Source organism: Chaetodon trifascialis, chromosome 21 (assembly GCF_039877785.1).
Source record: "Chaetodon trifascialis isolate fChaTrf1 chromosome 21, fChaTrf1.hap1, whole genome shotgun sequence".
NCBI lineage: Eukaryota > Metazoa > Chordata > Actinopteri > Chaetodontiformes > Chaetodontidae > Chaetodon > Chaetodon trifascialis.
In genome coordinates, this window is record NC_092076.1 from 12,407,769 (window position 1) to 12,423,130 (window position 15,362).

At 44.9% G+C, this 15,362-nt stretch overlaps 1 protein-coding gene across 1 annotated transcript; it reads left to right on the forward strand.

The window, feature by feature from the left end:
• The first annotated feature begins 1,610 nt into the window (after nucleotides 1–1,610).
• LOC139350194 (uncharacterized) lies at nucleotides 1,611–13,809 on the forward strand. Its single transcript, XM_070991403.1, has 12 exons — nucleotides 1,611–1,766; nucleotides 2,493–3,329; nucleotides 3,449–3,629; nucleotides 4,404–4,543; nucleotides 7,276–7,841; nucleotides 8,100–8,373; nucleotides 8,502–8,697; nucleotides 9,428–9,612; nucleotides 9,751–9,846; nucleotides 10,526–10,690; nucleotides 11,319–11,412; nucleotides 11,837–13,809. The coding sequence occupies exons 2-12, from the start codon at nucleotides 2,516–2,518 to the stop codon at nucleotides 11,898–11,900; spliced, it is 2,775 nt and encodes a 924-aa protein (XP_070847504.1). The 5' UTR covers nucleotides 1,611–1,766; nucleotides 2,493–2,515; the 3' UTR covers nucleotides 11,901–13,809.
• Nucleotides 13,810–15,362: the final 1,553 nt, after the last annotated feature.

Sequence of the window (15,362 nt, forward strand, 5' to 3'; positions counted from 1 at the left end):
ATAAATACAGAGATGACTGAATGTTAAAGAAAGAAGTTGCTTTGTATAAAAAGTGGGAATCTAACTTTCTGCTCTTTCATCATATTGTAGAGTCCCTGGCCAGAGACGATTCATGTGGTTCCATGAGAGCAGAAACGATACTGTGTATCTACTGACTCTGCAATACAGTGCTACAATGTCCCTGACACCGGGTTCACCGTGGTCAGCTTTTCTCATTCTGTTTGAGATGAAGGCACTGGAAGCTCAACGGCAACACGTGAGACGAATCCGAGCAGGCGTCTGCGGGAGGAGCGAGGCTGAGAGAGTTTCACAGCAGCTTTGTCGTGGTGTTTGTTCAAGTGTGGGAACATGCGGAAACATTTGGTACATTCCTCTAATTCTCAAGAGAGGTATAAATCGACCTAAGATATAGCTTAAGATATAAGATATCTTCCAGGAAATGTGTTAGTAGCCCTGGAAAAGTCTCCAAACTCTAAGTCAATAGATAACTGCTAAGTCTCTGCTTTGCTTTGTGATATCCTACCACTTTTCTTGGTGAGTACAATGTTACTAGAACAGACAGACCGAAAGGCCCGGGCTACAAAAATGAAACCCGAGTTGTAGCGACATTCAGACACCTTTTCTCTATTTGCTAGAACGGAAAAAGAATTTAGATTAGATTAGTTAGATAAGATGTGCTTTGTACTCAGTTACAGCTGTCTTTAACTTCAGATACTTTTACTTTACAGATTCAGATCAATGCTACAAAACATAACCAACCAATTCTGATGTGTTATGATGGTTAAAGACTACTCAGCAGTTTATATACAATAGAAATAAACCACACTTTTACCAGCTGCAACACTACAATAATGCACATATTGATGCATTGATAATAATTATAAAAAAAAAAACATTATTTTTATTGTTTTTTAATTGGCCATTCTGTATAGCATGAGTGCTTTCACCTTATGTGTTGTTATGTATATTTTGACGCTCACTTTTGTACTTTTGTGTAGTGAAATTTGCAAAATCATAGTTATACACTGTGGTATTTCTACTTTTACTTGAGTAAAATGTGAGTGTGCAACTTCCACTGCTGCTGTATTGTGCTATGTTAAACCGCTGGAAGCATATAAGGCATATTCATATATACTTGTTTTGTGGGTTACTTTTTTATATATATAATAGAATATAAGTGAAAGATAAGGGAAAGAAAGAAAGAAAACTTTGAACTTTAAAAAATCGAACTAAAGTGTGGTCAAAGCTAACCTGCTGTGGGCGGGACTTGGGCTGAACCCGCTCTCCCCTCATCCACAAAGCGGGGTCAGGGGCCCCCTTCAGGTCTTCAGAGGGCTTTTTGGGATGAACTCAGGGCCATGGGATTATGTAGCTGTGAGTAGCAGAAATTAGCAGTTTTACAGTATAAATAGGCACATTTAGTGCAGTGGGGGGGCACACTTTAATCACCTTTCTGTTGCTGGTGTTACTGGTTTTATCCTCAGCTGTGGATGTCTGAATGGTGGACTGAGCCGTGAAAAAAAAAAAAAAAAAAAGAGAGAGAGAGAGAGAGAGAGAGAGAGAGAGAGAGAGAGAGAGCGCTTCCCTGGCAGGCATCATCCCCCTCAGCCAGTCTGACCGCCCACAGTCCGGGGGGAGAAAGAAAGTGCTGCTTTGTGAATGAAGGGAGCGGCGGAGGGCAGAAAACAAACTTTAGCGAAATCATTTCCGACTGTAAGACCCTGCCGAGAGGTTTCAGCGACGCCGACGAGCAGCGAGGAAACGCGGTGAGTCCCGAAGCCTTTGGGAGCGCGAGGCTCCGACAGAAAGCACACTGACAGCTTTTTTTTTTTTTTTTCTCCTCGACGGAAAGATGCATGCATAGCAGCTTAACCGTGACCGGAATAGCTGTCGTGAGATGGGAGGTGATTCCAGGGCAGAATTGAACTCCACAGACTCTTTGTCTTTTCGTAAAGTCCTAACGTGCCTTTAAAAGACTGTCTTGCAAAACTAACGCAGCGTCTTAAAGACTCATTTTCAGAGCTAACGTCAAAAATGGGACGACTTGGGATGAACTGGGATGGGTCAGCTGCATCGTGTTTTTCATTTAGATCTTTAGAAATGCCCCAGCAGTACTTTATTTAACACGACGTGTCCGTTTAATCGTCTGTTCATCTCACAGCTTCACGCAAACTTTCCATCTGCTTGCCAGTGTGTTTCGCAACATGACATGACTCATGCAGAAGACGTTCATTGCCAGTGTCACCATGAAAAAAAAAAAAAATAGGCTCATAGAAGACTCATTCATGATATTATGGGGTTTCTCCTCCAGGGAGTCTGGTCTGGAAGTAGTAAACATAAGCTTTGATCACAGCACTGTGAGCAGCTTCTGATGCAGTAGACCTTTGCTGATGTTGGTGTTGTCCTACAAATAAAGTAAACCTCAGTATTAACTCTCAATCAGTCGTGTTACTTCACTGAGGATTGCCGCTGGTGGTCTTTTTTCTTTGCAGAGTCCAGTTGGAAGCTGTGGATCATGTTGGTCAGTGTGGCCTGGCTCAGCCTGCTGGTGGTGGTCAGCGGTGACCCCTGCCTCATCATCAGCGAGATCAACGCCGACAACCCCAGACTGGACACCACTGAGTTTGTGGAGCTGTATCACACCAGCGGTCAGCGGGCTTCCCTGGATGGCTACACCCTTGTGTTCTACAATGGGAATGGAAACGTAGCCTACAAGGTGCTGGACCTGAAAGGCCACAGCACGGACGACAGAGGGTTCTTCCTGGTGGGCTCGGTGGACATGCTGCCCAAACCGGCCATCCTCCTGCCTCCCAACACGGTCCAGAACGGCCCAGACGCCATCGTCCTCTACCACACGTCTGCTGCTCGCTACAGCGAGAAGATGAACGTGTCGGCCCTCGGGCTGGTGGACGCCGTGGTGTACATGACTCGCCGTACTGGGGGCGCAGAGTTCCTCGCCGAAACCCTGACGCCAGGGGAGCCGGCCTTCGTGGAGGACGAAACAGCCCTCGAGGGGGACGAGTCGATAGAGAGGTGCCTGCTGTCCGAAGACCGCTGGGGCTTTCAGGTGTCCTCGCCCTCTCCGGGTCAGAGGAACAACTGCACCCCTCCCGCTGCCCCGGCAACCATTCCTGTCATCACTGAGCTGAAGCTGGGGGGAGGCCAGGTGGACGGGTTTGTGGAGCTGACAGAGGCTCCAGCCGCGGGTCCTCTGGTCCTGGTTGTGCTGGACGGGAAAACGGACCGGGTCAGTGTGAGCGTGGACGTGGGCGTAACCACCTCCAGGAATGGTTTGATCTCCACGACCATAGAGAAGAGCTACATGAAAGGTGGGCGTGCTGCTGTGATTTAGCCAAACTATGCACGGCAGCTGGACTCTTTCAGGATTTTCATTCATTCACTTTCATTTTGCTGTAAAGTCTTTGTTCCTGTTATGGTTTCTTCCCAGGAGACGAGTCGGGGGCAGTGGCTATTTACAGTGGCAGAGCCTCAGACTTCCCCGTGGGCAGTCCGCTGAGCCAGATACAGCCACTAGATGCGTTTGTGTTTGCGGGACCCAGAAACAAGCCCAGCGCCAACCTCACAGAGACTCTCATCCCAGGCAGACAGCCCTACCAACTCAGCAACAGGCAAGACACCATGAAAGACACAAGAGAGATTCCCACTGATTTCAGACGAGTAGAGCCACCGCAGATTCACCGCAGCACGTACAGGAGGCGGAGAGAATCCACCGCAGTTTGGCGAAGCTGTTTCGATGTGGCAGCCAGATGTTCAGTCGTTATTTTCGAGACCACAGTTTCGAGTGTTGTGAAACACGTTGTGTGAACCGTGGCAGAAAGGGTCAGCTTGTGACCGCCGTTCCTCTTTGCTAATTTATTCTGTGCGCCTTGTGTCATCGCCGTGTAAGAGTAGTTACTCCTCGGCTCTAACTCACTCACTTGCTGTGACTCAAAGACACATCAGCAGATGTTTGTGTGACAGCAGTCGAATTGAGCAAGCACTTGGCGACAGTGGCGAGGAAAAACTTCCTTGTGACTTAAATTGGAACTTAAAATAACGGCGTGGTGTCTGGGATGGTACCTTTTCAGGTGATGGCGCCGACTGACCGCATATTTTGCAGATCGTCTTAATCTGCGCTTCGCTGTCGCTTTTGAGATCTCCAAAACACTTTTATGTGATTGTGTTGCCCTTTTTTGTCAACAGTGTCCTCAGCTTTGGAGGATGACATGAGTTCACTTTAAGCACTTCAGCACTGGCTGTGTAAAACAAACCGGGTGTGGGTTAAGAGCTGGCAGCTAAATATGAATGTGTCATCCGCTACTAACCCATTATAATATTACAACCCTTCAAAATAAAAGTAGATTTATGAGGGTTGTTTCTTAATGATTTCATTATTTTGGCAGTTTGAGAGAGGGGGGCTTCTATCTGAGCCGCTGTGGTGTGGCCACCTGGGCCAGAGATCCTGGTGTCTTCTGGGAGGCCCCGCAAACTCCAGGACAGCCCAACCAGTGCCCCTGGCCAAAGATCTGCCCTCACAGCATTGGTGAGTGTTTGAATGGATGTGCTTCATGACTTGAATTTCTATGAGATGCTCAGCATTATCAAGATGTGTGTTTTTGATAGAGCTTATGAGATTCGGTCACCTCTGAAGAGAAGAAAAAGGCATTTCGGTCCACTTTTTGTGCACATTTTTGGTCTTGGGTAATATGTTAAACAGCAAAAACATGTTGCTGCTTTTTCTCTGCAGTTTAGTAAGGAAGGGGGTAGCTAACACACATGTGACTGACAGGTGGTTGTAAGTCTCGCCTGTTGATTGGATGCTTGAGCTCCTCACATTTTCTGAGCAAGTATTCAATCTCACTATTTTATTATCCAGCCAAATATTAAAATCAGTTTGTTAAAGCTGCTTATTGCTTAAAGTTTGTACCTACTCTTCAGTTTGCCTCAACACTAAAAACAGCAGTAATTTACATTATTCTTTGAATGTGCCCTTCATTCAAAGAAATAAGCATCGCATTAGTTAGCGAGGCCATGCTATATAGAGGAATCTATGAATGTTAATGTTACTTATAAAAGGGAAGTTTAAAAAGGGCAACGAGAATGCTGAGCTTTCAAGTTTCATCAGGAGTCGCTAATGACACCATCATGTTTGGGAAAGAAGTTAAAAAACACACACACACAAAGGGAAACCATTTACTGTGTACTGTCATTAGAAAGTGAGTGCAGTTAGCTGATAGTTCAGACCAGCTACCATCAGTAATCAGTACAAACACACATTATTAGAGTGTAAACCATTAAACTAACCGCTTTCAATGAATATCAGACGACCTTATCGTATGGGAAAAGAGAGGAAAACAGTTTAAAAAAATTCAGATTTCTCTCTAAACATGGTCTGGTTGGTGGATCAGATACACGCTGAATTAACCCTCAACTCATAACGTGTCAGTCAACAGTTTTAGCTGCATCTGTTCATGCATTTTAAGGCAGGGCGCGTAGATGAAACACCACTGGAAACTGCATGTTACTGAATGCTGTACGGATAAATGGCAGGTCAGACATCACAGCTCTCTGTATGTCCATAGTTAGCTTACATTATGCTTGTAAACTATAAAGCACATGTATACTCACACTGTGCAGTATTTAGCTGCTTGTGCTTATCACCTTTAGCTGTTGATGACTAGTGTGATGACAGAGACACTGAGAAACATGAGGTTGTTTGTTTGTTTGCTGCGTCGCATGCGGTTTTAAATGAGGAAATCCACAACTTTGGGCGCAACAGCCAGTTCGCCGTGTGGTAAAAGTGTTATCGCAGTCACACCGCGGGGCTCATACCCTCGTATAACTCGGAGATGTGATTTCAAATATCACGCTTGACAAATTGATGCTGTCAGCGAGATGTGGAGATGTGAAGAGACCCTGTGAGGACAGAATATAATACACGGATGTGACTTAATGATGCATGGGAACAAGATCATTAAATCATTAAATCAGGGCCGTGACTTCAAAATGTGTGAGAGCGAGATAATGTGTGGCCGTGAGAGCATTAGGAGTCAGAGAGAGATTGGTAATTCAGCTTCTCTGAATGGATGAACACCTTAAATGCTGACAGCACGCTGACCTCAGGGAAAGTATAGATTTTACCATTAACCGGCTGACGAACAGGGGAACAAAGCAACACCACCAGAACAGTTAATGCCAATTAAAGAGCTGGTGAGGAACCTCTATTAAGAGCAAAGAAAGGTAAGATCAAGCTTCAAAGCAGCTACTAAATGCACGTTTGTGTCTCAGGATCTGTATGTCACTGGGTTACACTCAGATAAGACAACCCTTCAAATGAGTCAAACACACTTGGAAGAGAAAACAAAAGACTGTAGCAGCAGCACTTCACTCAGAGACGCGTCAAGAAAGTCAGATTTCTGTGCGAAAGAATCAACAACACCAACGCGTCAGTCACAGAAGTGGGACATTGGCGGGAGGAGGTGGAGGGAGCTGCAGCAGGAAGCGGCGCTGGCATGAGGGAACCGGCAGAGTAATGGTGAGAACTGACAGCCTTATAAAGGCCCCTTAGTGCAATTGTATGAATGTGATTGGTCAGCTGGTAGCCGAAAAAGGATGATGCATCAATGAGCCAGTGATAGTGGTGACACCGATCAGCTGATGTGAGCATTTCAGTGCTCTGCCTGAATTAACACAAAGGCCCATTTAAGCCAGTTGTGCAGGGACACAGTTTTCCCAAGCAATGAGATTTTTACCAACATTATGGGTGAGCTCGCTTTAGGTTTCACCTCCGAACGAAGTGGTTTAGATCATCTGGCTGGTCATGTGACTGCTCATTTCTCATTGCTCCTTTGGACTTACAATTACATCAGTGAGCACTATGTTATAATGACAAAATGTAAGAATAAGACCCAGCTGGGATTATACGTTGAGTTTCAGCACCTCTGTCAGGGGACAGCGCCCAAAAGGGTCTCCATATAAATGGCAGTAAACAAGCCCATGCTGCTCTTCTAATTTTTATATGATACAGTCGGGTAACCAGTCAAGTGAAGAGCTAAAAGTTTAGTTCCCAGGTTTAAACATCCAGTCAGGTTTAACTGTCCCTATCCAGAGACGTCAGATGGCATTCAATCGGAGAATGGACAACAGGCCAGCGTCTGTAAAGCTCTTTACTTAACACTTTAGTTTGTTTGTTAAATCCACACAAAAAAACAAACTGAAGTAAAGTCAAACTATTCCTTTAACAGCAGCTGATTAATACCCCTCGTCTTGCTTTAGTGATTCCAGGAGGTACAGATTCACCCCCTCACCTCCCACCCTGGGGGAACAGCGACTTCCTGATCAATGAGCTGAACACAGACACACCTGGTGCAGCTGAGGACGGCGAGTACATCGAGCTTTGGCATCCATCGGGACGCCGGGTGTCCCTGCAGGGCATCTGGATACTACTGTTCAGTGCTCACAACAACAGACCCTACAGGGAGATCAGCCTAAGTGGACACTTCACCACCTCTAAGGGCTACTTTCTGCTGGGTAGTGACAGGCTGGTTCCAGCCCCGTCACTCCGCCTGCCCCCAAATACCATCCAGAACGGACCAGATGCTGTGGCGCTCTATCGCAGCCCTTTCGGCCCCCCATCGGCCACCCAGAGGGGGATCCCCACCAAAGGCCTGCTGGATGCTGTGGTGTACCGGCAGAGAGGATCAGATCAGGAGGCGCAGGAGCTGAGTAAAGCTCTGACCCCAGGACAGCTGCCTCTGCTGGAGGATCCAGAGGTTCTGCCTGGTGACGAGGCCCTCAGCCGCTGTCGAGGCCTTTATCCCTACGACCTTTCTGCTTTTTCAGTGAGTACAGAGAGTGCAGCTGAAAGGAAAGTTAGTCAGACAGACCACTGTGAATCTCATAAATGGTAGAAACATGAGGCTGGTGATTGCCTGCAGTTGTGTATCTGCACAGCTAACCAAGTAAACTTTGTGCTTCCCAAATGTTGAAAGAGTCCTTCAAATATTTATCTAGTTTTTATCATTTTTAAGCAGACGCTCAACAAAATATGATGCCTTCAGGCTGTTAAAATCCTAAATATATGAAATGTATCACTACAGGTGGCTCCACCCACCCCTCTGAGAGAGAACAGCTGCCCCCGCCCCCCTCCAGCCCCTGAGGGTGTGGTCATCAGTGAGGTGGCCAGTGGCCATTGGACCAATCACAGCCAGCAGAGAGCGTTTGTGGAGCTGCACGGGCCCCCCATGACAGACCTGCGGGGCCTGGTGCTCACTGTGTTTGACCAGGAGCGCAGTGGGACCGTCATTGCCCTCCCTCTGACCAGATCTATCGACCAGGATGGATTTTACATCATCGGAAATGTCACTGGAGCAGGTGAGGACAGTGGGAGACCTTGCTGTTCCAGGATAGATGATAGACTCTCTCTGCATCCTTTTCCTTGTTTTGTACCTCTTCCCACCATCTGTCACTGTACTTCTTCACCTCCTCTCTCTCCTGCATAGATCAGACTTTCCCAGAGGGCTCCACAGTGCCGGTACGAGGGGCGGTGGTCCTGTGCTATGACCTGTTCAGTGTCTGTAGAGCTGGCACCGCTCTGACCAACTCCAGTCTCAGAGATGTGCTGGTCTTCAGTGAAAACCAGCAGCTGCTTTCCTCTCTGTCCACCACTAGAGGGAGACAAGTGATTCCAGCTCTCAGGTAAACACACAATCACTGAGGACTTAGGGTCTGAAACCCAGTTAAGGCTATAACCTGGCTGTTGGAAATGTTGTGCAAAGGCCTCTAGCTGATTATTTGAATTGGGTCAAGGCCACCGACCGACTAAGACGTTGGTTAAAGCACCTGTTTTTCCTGTTTTATTATGACAGTTGGTTCTCTTTTTACCAGGGAGGATGACTATGGCAAGGTTTGCTGCACTGCTAGTAACACAGGTTTAGCTGAGAAGGCTGCAAGATCATAGCTATCAGCTCATAGCCCTTAATTATTAACATTATTATGCAAATGCAACATATTTATAAGTCAGGACCTGTCAGACTCTGCTCAGCAAATTGGCTCAGGCTTGTTTGCTGCACATGCGCTGAGAGTGTTTTTCCAGGTGGGAAATGTTGGTGGTAAATTTTTCAATCAGCAACAATTTGCTTCCGAAAGTGATCTGCTAAGTGTAGCCTATTGACGGCGGCACTCGTGCTGCAGTCTGCTGCACAGAAGAACTCTTAGTGGCTTTGTCAGTACAGTCATATAATCAGTAAAATCAATAAGATGATAATTGCGAAACTAAAAAAAAAGAATCTCTAGGTATAACCCCCACACACTGACAATCTGGTGTGTTGCATGTCATTCTAGACAGAGTTGCTTTTATGACGTTATCATCCTCCTTACTACTGTATGTTATTGTGTGTGTGTGTATTCTTGTTGCGTGCATGTGCAGGTCAGTGGAAGACGGTCCTGTCTCGCTCAGCCGGTGTTCATGCTGTGAGGTGAGGAGCCCCTCCTCCTGGACGAGCTCCTCTCCCACACCTCACAGCACCAACCTCTGCCCGAGCTCCGCCTTCTCAAGTCACATTGACCTTTGCCTCGGGCCCTTGTCCAGTGACTGGCAGGAGCAGTCAGGAGGTGAGGCGTTGTAGCTGAACACTACTGAAATAAAAACTGAATGAAATATGGTCTAAAGATAGAAGATGTCATGTGCTGCACAATTGAAAGTAAATATGCCTTCAGAGAAGCTGACGTCCTCCTCCCTGTTCATGCCAGACTGCAGTGGTCTGATCCAGGGGAAGAGAGTGGCTGAGGTGGCCGACTACCTGGAGCAGAAGTGTCACTGCGGTATCTCTGCTCTGTATCTCCAAGGTGAGGCACTTTAACTCCGTCTCAGTTGAAAGCCGAACATGTGGCTGAGAAGTTGCATATTCGCTCAAAGCATTTCAATGAGAAATTGTGAGGGGTTTACAAATCGCTGACTTTGGGGAGAACTTCACCGCTAACAGTCAACACAGTGGCGCAGGTCACTTTGAACACACCGAGCTGCATTAAAGCAGAGACAAGGAGATTTGGTTGTGGCACAGGAAACTGAGTCTGGGTTTATTTTCGTGGTTTAAGAAGGTGCTTTTGACTTATGAAAGCAGCTCTAATATAACTAGGGGTGGGCAAAAATATCCATATGGCAATATATCGCGATACTTTGTCTTCCGATTCAATATTGATATTCAAATTTTGAATAAATATAACACATATCTGAATGATATGTGTTATGTATATACTCAAGATCAGCAGCAATGCAAAGCAAGGCCCCTGGAAGTTAACTTCAGAGGAGGAAATCATTTTAAGATAAACAGGCTCAGGTGTGCCTATTTCCATGTCATTATCAATCCAGCGTCTCTCATACGCACTAATTTTCATGATTTGTGTTCTATAACTGTAAACCACATCTCCTGTTTACAGAATGTATATATATCTACCAGGCTGCAGCACATCCTGAACACTTTCGTATGTCGATAATGAAGCGTTTCGCTGTGTGTTCACATTTAAGGAGCCAACTTTTCATGCGTGTCTGGGTGGCTGCGAGTGTGGGGCAACATCCAGGCGCTGTCGGACCATCAGAAGGCCCTCATCATCCAGACATCGCACATGAATCCTTCATCTGCTCAGGGAGACATCTGCTCTGCTCCGACCACGGACCGTTATACAAACACAGGTCAGCGGCGCCTTGACTGCATTACAGCAGCTCCCCGACACAATGAAGCGTCTGTGCTGCTGATGCTGGGTGTTGTCTTCATGTTAAAAAAAAAAAAGAAATCAGAATCTAATCAGCTGAATTAGTGAATTAATAAAGTGTAGGCTGCTGGAAAAATCCAGCCTGTTCCAAAGAATCCCCTCGTGTCTAAATGATCTCATATATTGTAGATTTGATGTATGAAAAAGGCTGTGTGTAGACGTATTGTTCTGGTTACAAGAAACTGCTCCATACTAGGCATGAAAGTGACACCTGGTCGCAGCACATACGGGGCTTAAGTCTAAACTGTGCACGAGTCATAACCAGTCTGTGACCAGAAGCTAAACATGGTTATAACACTCAGCTCTGCGGCTGAAGTGTCAAACCTACTCCTGCACACTGATGGCGCATTCTGGTGTTTGCACGTGTTCGTGTTGTTGCAGAGTGCCGTTTTGATTGAGTTATGTTCAGCCAATAGCAAAATAATTCTCCCCTAAAGGCAAAGCAGGGCAGAGCAGAAGTGCTGGTCATTGGGGTGTTTGAATTGCCATGTTGTGTTTAAACATATCAGCTTGTTCTGAGAGTGTGTTGTTATCTGACTCTCTCCCAGCATCTACCCTGGGCCTACAGATAGGACTGATAGTAGCAGTGCTCCTGCTGCTGGGACTAGGAGCCGCCCTGTTCACATATTTCTACAGGAGGAGGTGAGGAGTTTTATTATTTGCATATTCTGATTCTCCTCTGCTGGATGAGCCAAATGATGCAGGAAACCCACTGACTTGTAATTCTGCTTTAAATTATGCGGTAATGAGAGCAGGATATATAAAGAATCGAGTCAGTAAGGCTCATTTAGCTCCATTGTTGGGAGTCTGTGTTTTTGTTTCTTGTTCACATTGCCTTTATTCCTCCCTGGTCTTTTTCTTAGAAGAGGCTTTGGTTATATGAAGAGAAGTCGCACTCAGTTTGGGCCTTTTTCTTTTGGGGTTGCACGCATCTAAATTCTTAGAGGAGGAATGGAAACGTGCAGGATCCACCTTCAGGCCCTCACCGATTTGTACATCCGTTCTAGGTGGAAGCTGTAGTGCGATCACGATGGATTGTGCGTGTAAATGTCGTCTCTATTCGCAGGCGTCCTCTGGACTATTACACCATGGAGCTGAGCGAACACGCAGAGGGCCTGTCGGACCTATAATCCAGGCCTTGAATCGCCGCATTTGCTCGTGTGCGTTGGAGGACTTCAGCAGAGAGCGAGAGAGTCGGGGGTCATCGGAAGTCAATTTTACTTTTACTGATCGTGCGGTTGTTTTGAAACGCCGCCGCAAGTGTCCTTCTCTGTGTCTGTGGGAGATCACCGATGAAATGGCTCCTTGTTGCCCGTTAAGGGTGCGTTTGCGTGGCAGCAATGACACTTACGACATCAAATCAGGCAACCCATGAGTTGAATATAAAAACGTAAAAATCAGAAGATATTTTTGTAAAGGTGCAGCCTTTGCCTGTGAACAGTGCTGGTTACTACTTTTAAAGGAAAAGGAAGAGAAAAGGGAGGATTTTGCTTTTAAATACTTGAGTCCTAAATGGTCATTTTTGTTGACTTGTTCATGTTACTGTGGAAGAAGCCTTTAAATTCTGAAATGTAAACACCCATGCCTTCAACTTATGCAGGAAGCTCTGTCAGTTTAATGACCTTCATCACATTCTCAGCTGGTACTATGGTGTTTTAACTTTATAACCAAGATAATATTTGTCAAGCTCACATTCATGCTTCAGTGTGGTCGACTTCCTGCTTTGTTTTACCTGCTGCGTGCTGTAACAGTCCATTGTAGACTCTTGTCACTCAAGGGCTTGATTGTCTTTTTAAATGTGAATGTCTTTAGCTAACTTGTGACGAGTGTCTGTAACCACTTCCGTATGCTTACTGAAAGCGAACTGTTTACATTTTCTTGATCTGGAAATTAGAAGAAGGGACGTGATGTGGGAGCCATTTATTGAATGAAGAGTATTTGTTTTAGTAAATGAGAGATTGTTTGTTGTTAAGAAAATCTTTTTTTTTGTGGCTCAGAAACCTCTACTGTGCCTTTACTTGCGTGTTATTTGATCAGCTGATTCCTCATTTATTTGAGGGAACGTACAGCCATCTCTGCTGCAGCCATAAGTGTAAATACTATGGATATGATGTTAGTATTCTCAGGGGGGGAGCAGTTAGCACAAATCTGAAATGATAACTTATTGTAGAAATACAGAAACTCACAGGGGTCAGAGCAAAAATGTCATAGTTTGAGCTTAATTTGAAAAGTGCCATGAAATACACATATAGCTTGGATATGCTGCATTTTTAATATAGTTGATATGCCTCTTCATCAGGACTTCGCTGTTTGTCTGCTTTAATGACCTTGGTGAGGAGATTTCCCTTCCTCAGCGCCATTTTCCTCAGTTCTGATTTCTCAATATTGACAATTATTAATACGCATCTGTCCAGCAAAATTGACCATATCATGTCAGATTAGTTTTTTCTAAATTAAGGCCTTTTTTAGCTTTTAAAATGAGCCAAAATGATATTTTCCTCCCTTGCAATGATGTTATATAATGATCAGAAAATGTATTTTATTGTAAAATTCTATATTAGCTCCCCAAACAATGCATTGACATGCAAATGCGAGACAATGCTGAAAATTGCTGAACACAATTTAATGTAACTCTTCTGTTCAGAGCACTTGTTCAACATTCAACCCTATGTATACTGTATATCCAGGGCACTGACAACAATCACAAGAAGTGGACAAGGATTACAAATAGTCAAGCTGGACAAATAGTCTCAGTTGCTCACAGATCAGGCACAGCAGCATTCAAGCCCAGTACGACTGTAAGAGAAGCCAGAAACGGTCAAATCTTCTTCCAGGGACGCTGAAAGTCTGCGTACATGCAGCAAATATTCATGGTCTACAGCAGAAGATGTCACAGAAAACACTGGAAAGAAAACTTTGAATCATCTGCATCCCAGGTCATAATCTAAAAGCTGTCTTTCCGGCGTCCACTGTTTTATTTTTCCTTCCAATGTCATGCACATGTAGCAGGTTTGAAATAAAATACTTCCACAAATGTGTAATCCGGTTTCACTGTTGTTTTTCAGCCTGTTGTGTTTCTAGCTCTGTCACTGCTCTCCCCAAGTTCTGTCTCTCTCGGGTACATTCATATTCACATCCAATCATCTTTGTGCTGGGTCGTGCCTACCTACCATATATAATATTAAAAGTAATATACATGAGATGAGAATCCAATCTTTGAACTTTCTAATGAAAACTCTTGATTAGCTCATGCATCTCCTGTCTACAGTAACACTTGCTGATGCATTTGCAACCTGCAGCTCTTTGTATTTCCCTTTGACGAGCTGTAACCTCAGTAATCATGTCATTACCCTCTTTGCAGCTCTAATTTGTGCACCAACTGCATAGTTGATTGGTAGCTCTAAATAGAAGCGACTGAAGCGGGGTTAAACATTCAGGCCTTGGACGATGTCACATTATGAGCACAGTGACAAGTTTTTTTCCCCCCTCCTTTTTGCTGTTCAACCTGCTAACCGCAACACAGGAAGGCAGATTAGACAGACAGGAAGGAGCTGCACCGTGAAAGTTCTCCGGCAACATTACTGAGTTGCCATGAAGCTGCTTTGTGTTTGTGGCTCGTTTCATTTTGCTCGTCTTCAACTAAATTTCACTGGTTAGAGATTCCTCCGATTCACATTTCAAATTGTCCTGCACCTGCTTTCGTGAGAATGATGGCGTTTCCATATAAAACATCAGCATGGACAGCATTTTACATCCTTTGATGCCGAGAGACAGCTTCCAGCAAGCCCCTGGTGAGTTGCTTGAGTTGTGTGGACTGCAGTGTTTAAACTTTTGAGAGTTTTTAAAACTAACCGTTGCCATAGGCTTTAGCTTTCCATCACGGCCTTTAGTCCATATCTGCTCCAGGCTAATGATAATGGCATAAAATATAGATCTTAAACAGATTTTCACTCACTTTGCCATAAACTTCTGTATTTCTGGCATATGTAGCACCTCATGATTAACATGTTTTATGTAACACACAACCCATCTTTGACTATATTTCTTTGCACAGTGTGCTGCTTGCGTGCTTGCATCATGCAAATGACAGTGCCTTTTCTGTCTTTGCTTGCTGCCGATGATGATAATGTGTAATTTTACAGTCCTGCGTGTGGCAGTTTAACACAGCGGCAGCCATTTCACAATCTCCCCAGCACAATTCTACAATATAATCAGCATGTTGTCAAGTGGTAATGGCCATTAGGAGCGGCAGTAAACTTAAGCTGTCTCGATCTGAGGTCTGGGTTTTTGAATTGGCTTCCTTTGAGAGAAATTACGTGATCAGCAACAAACCACACAGGAAGACACTTGTCATTTCCCGTTTGTCTCAGTCAAACTCAAACATCATTTACATTTATTTTGTAGCACTTTTACTGATATGCTGTGATGTGAAATCATACTCTAAAGCTTGTTAATAGTTTAGATGCACAACAGTGTGATTTGCAAAAAATGTAAGAATGAAGCGTAATAGCAGCTAAAATCGATTAGCCTGCTTGTTTGTCTTTTAACATTACTGTAAGCTTCAGGAACTTGCAACAAGCTCCCTGACAGTG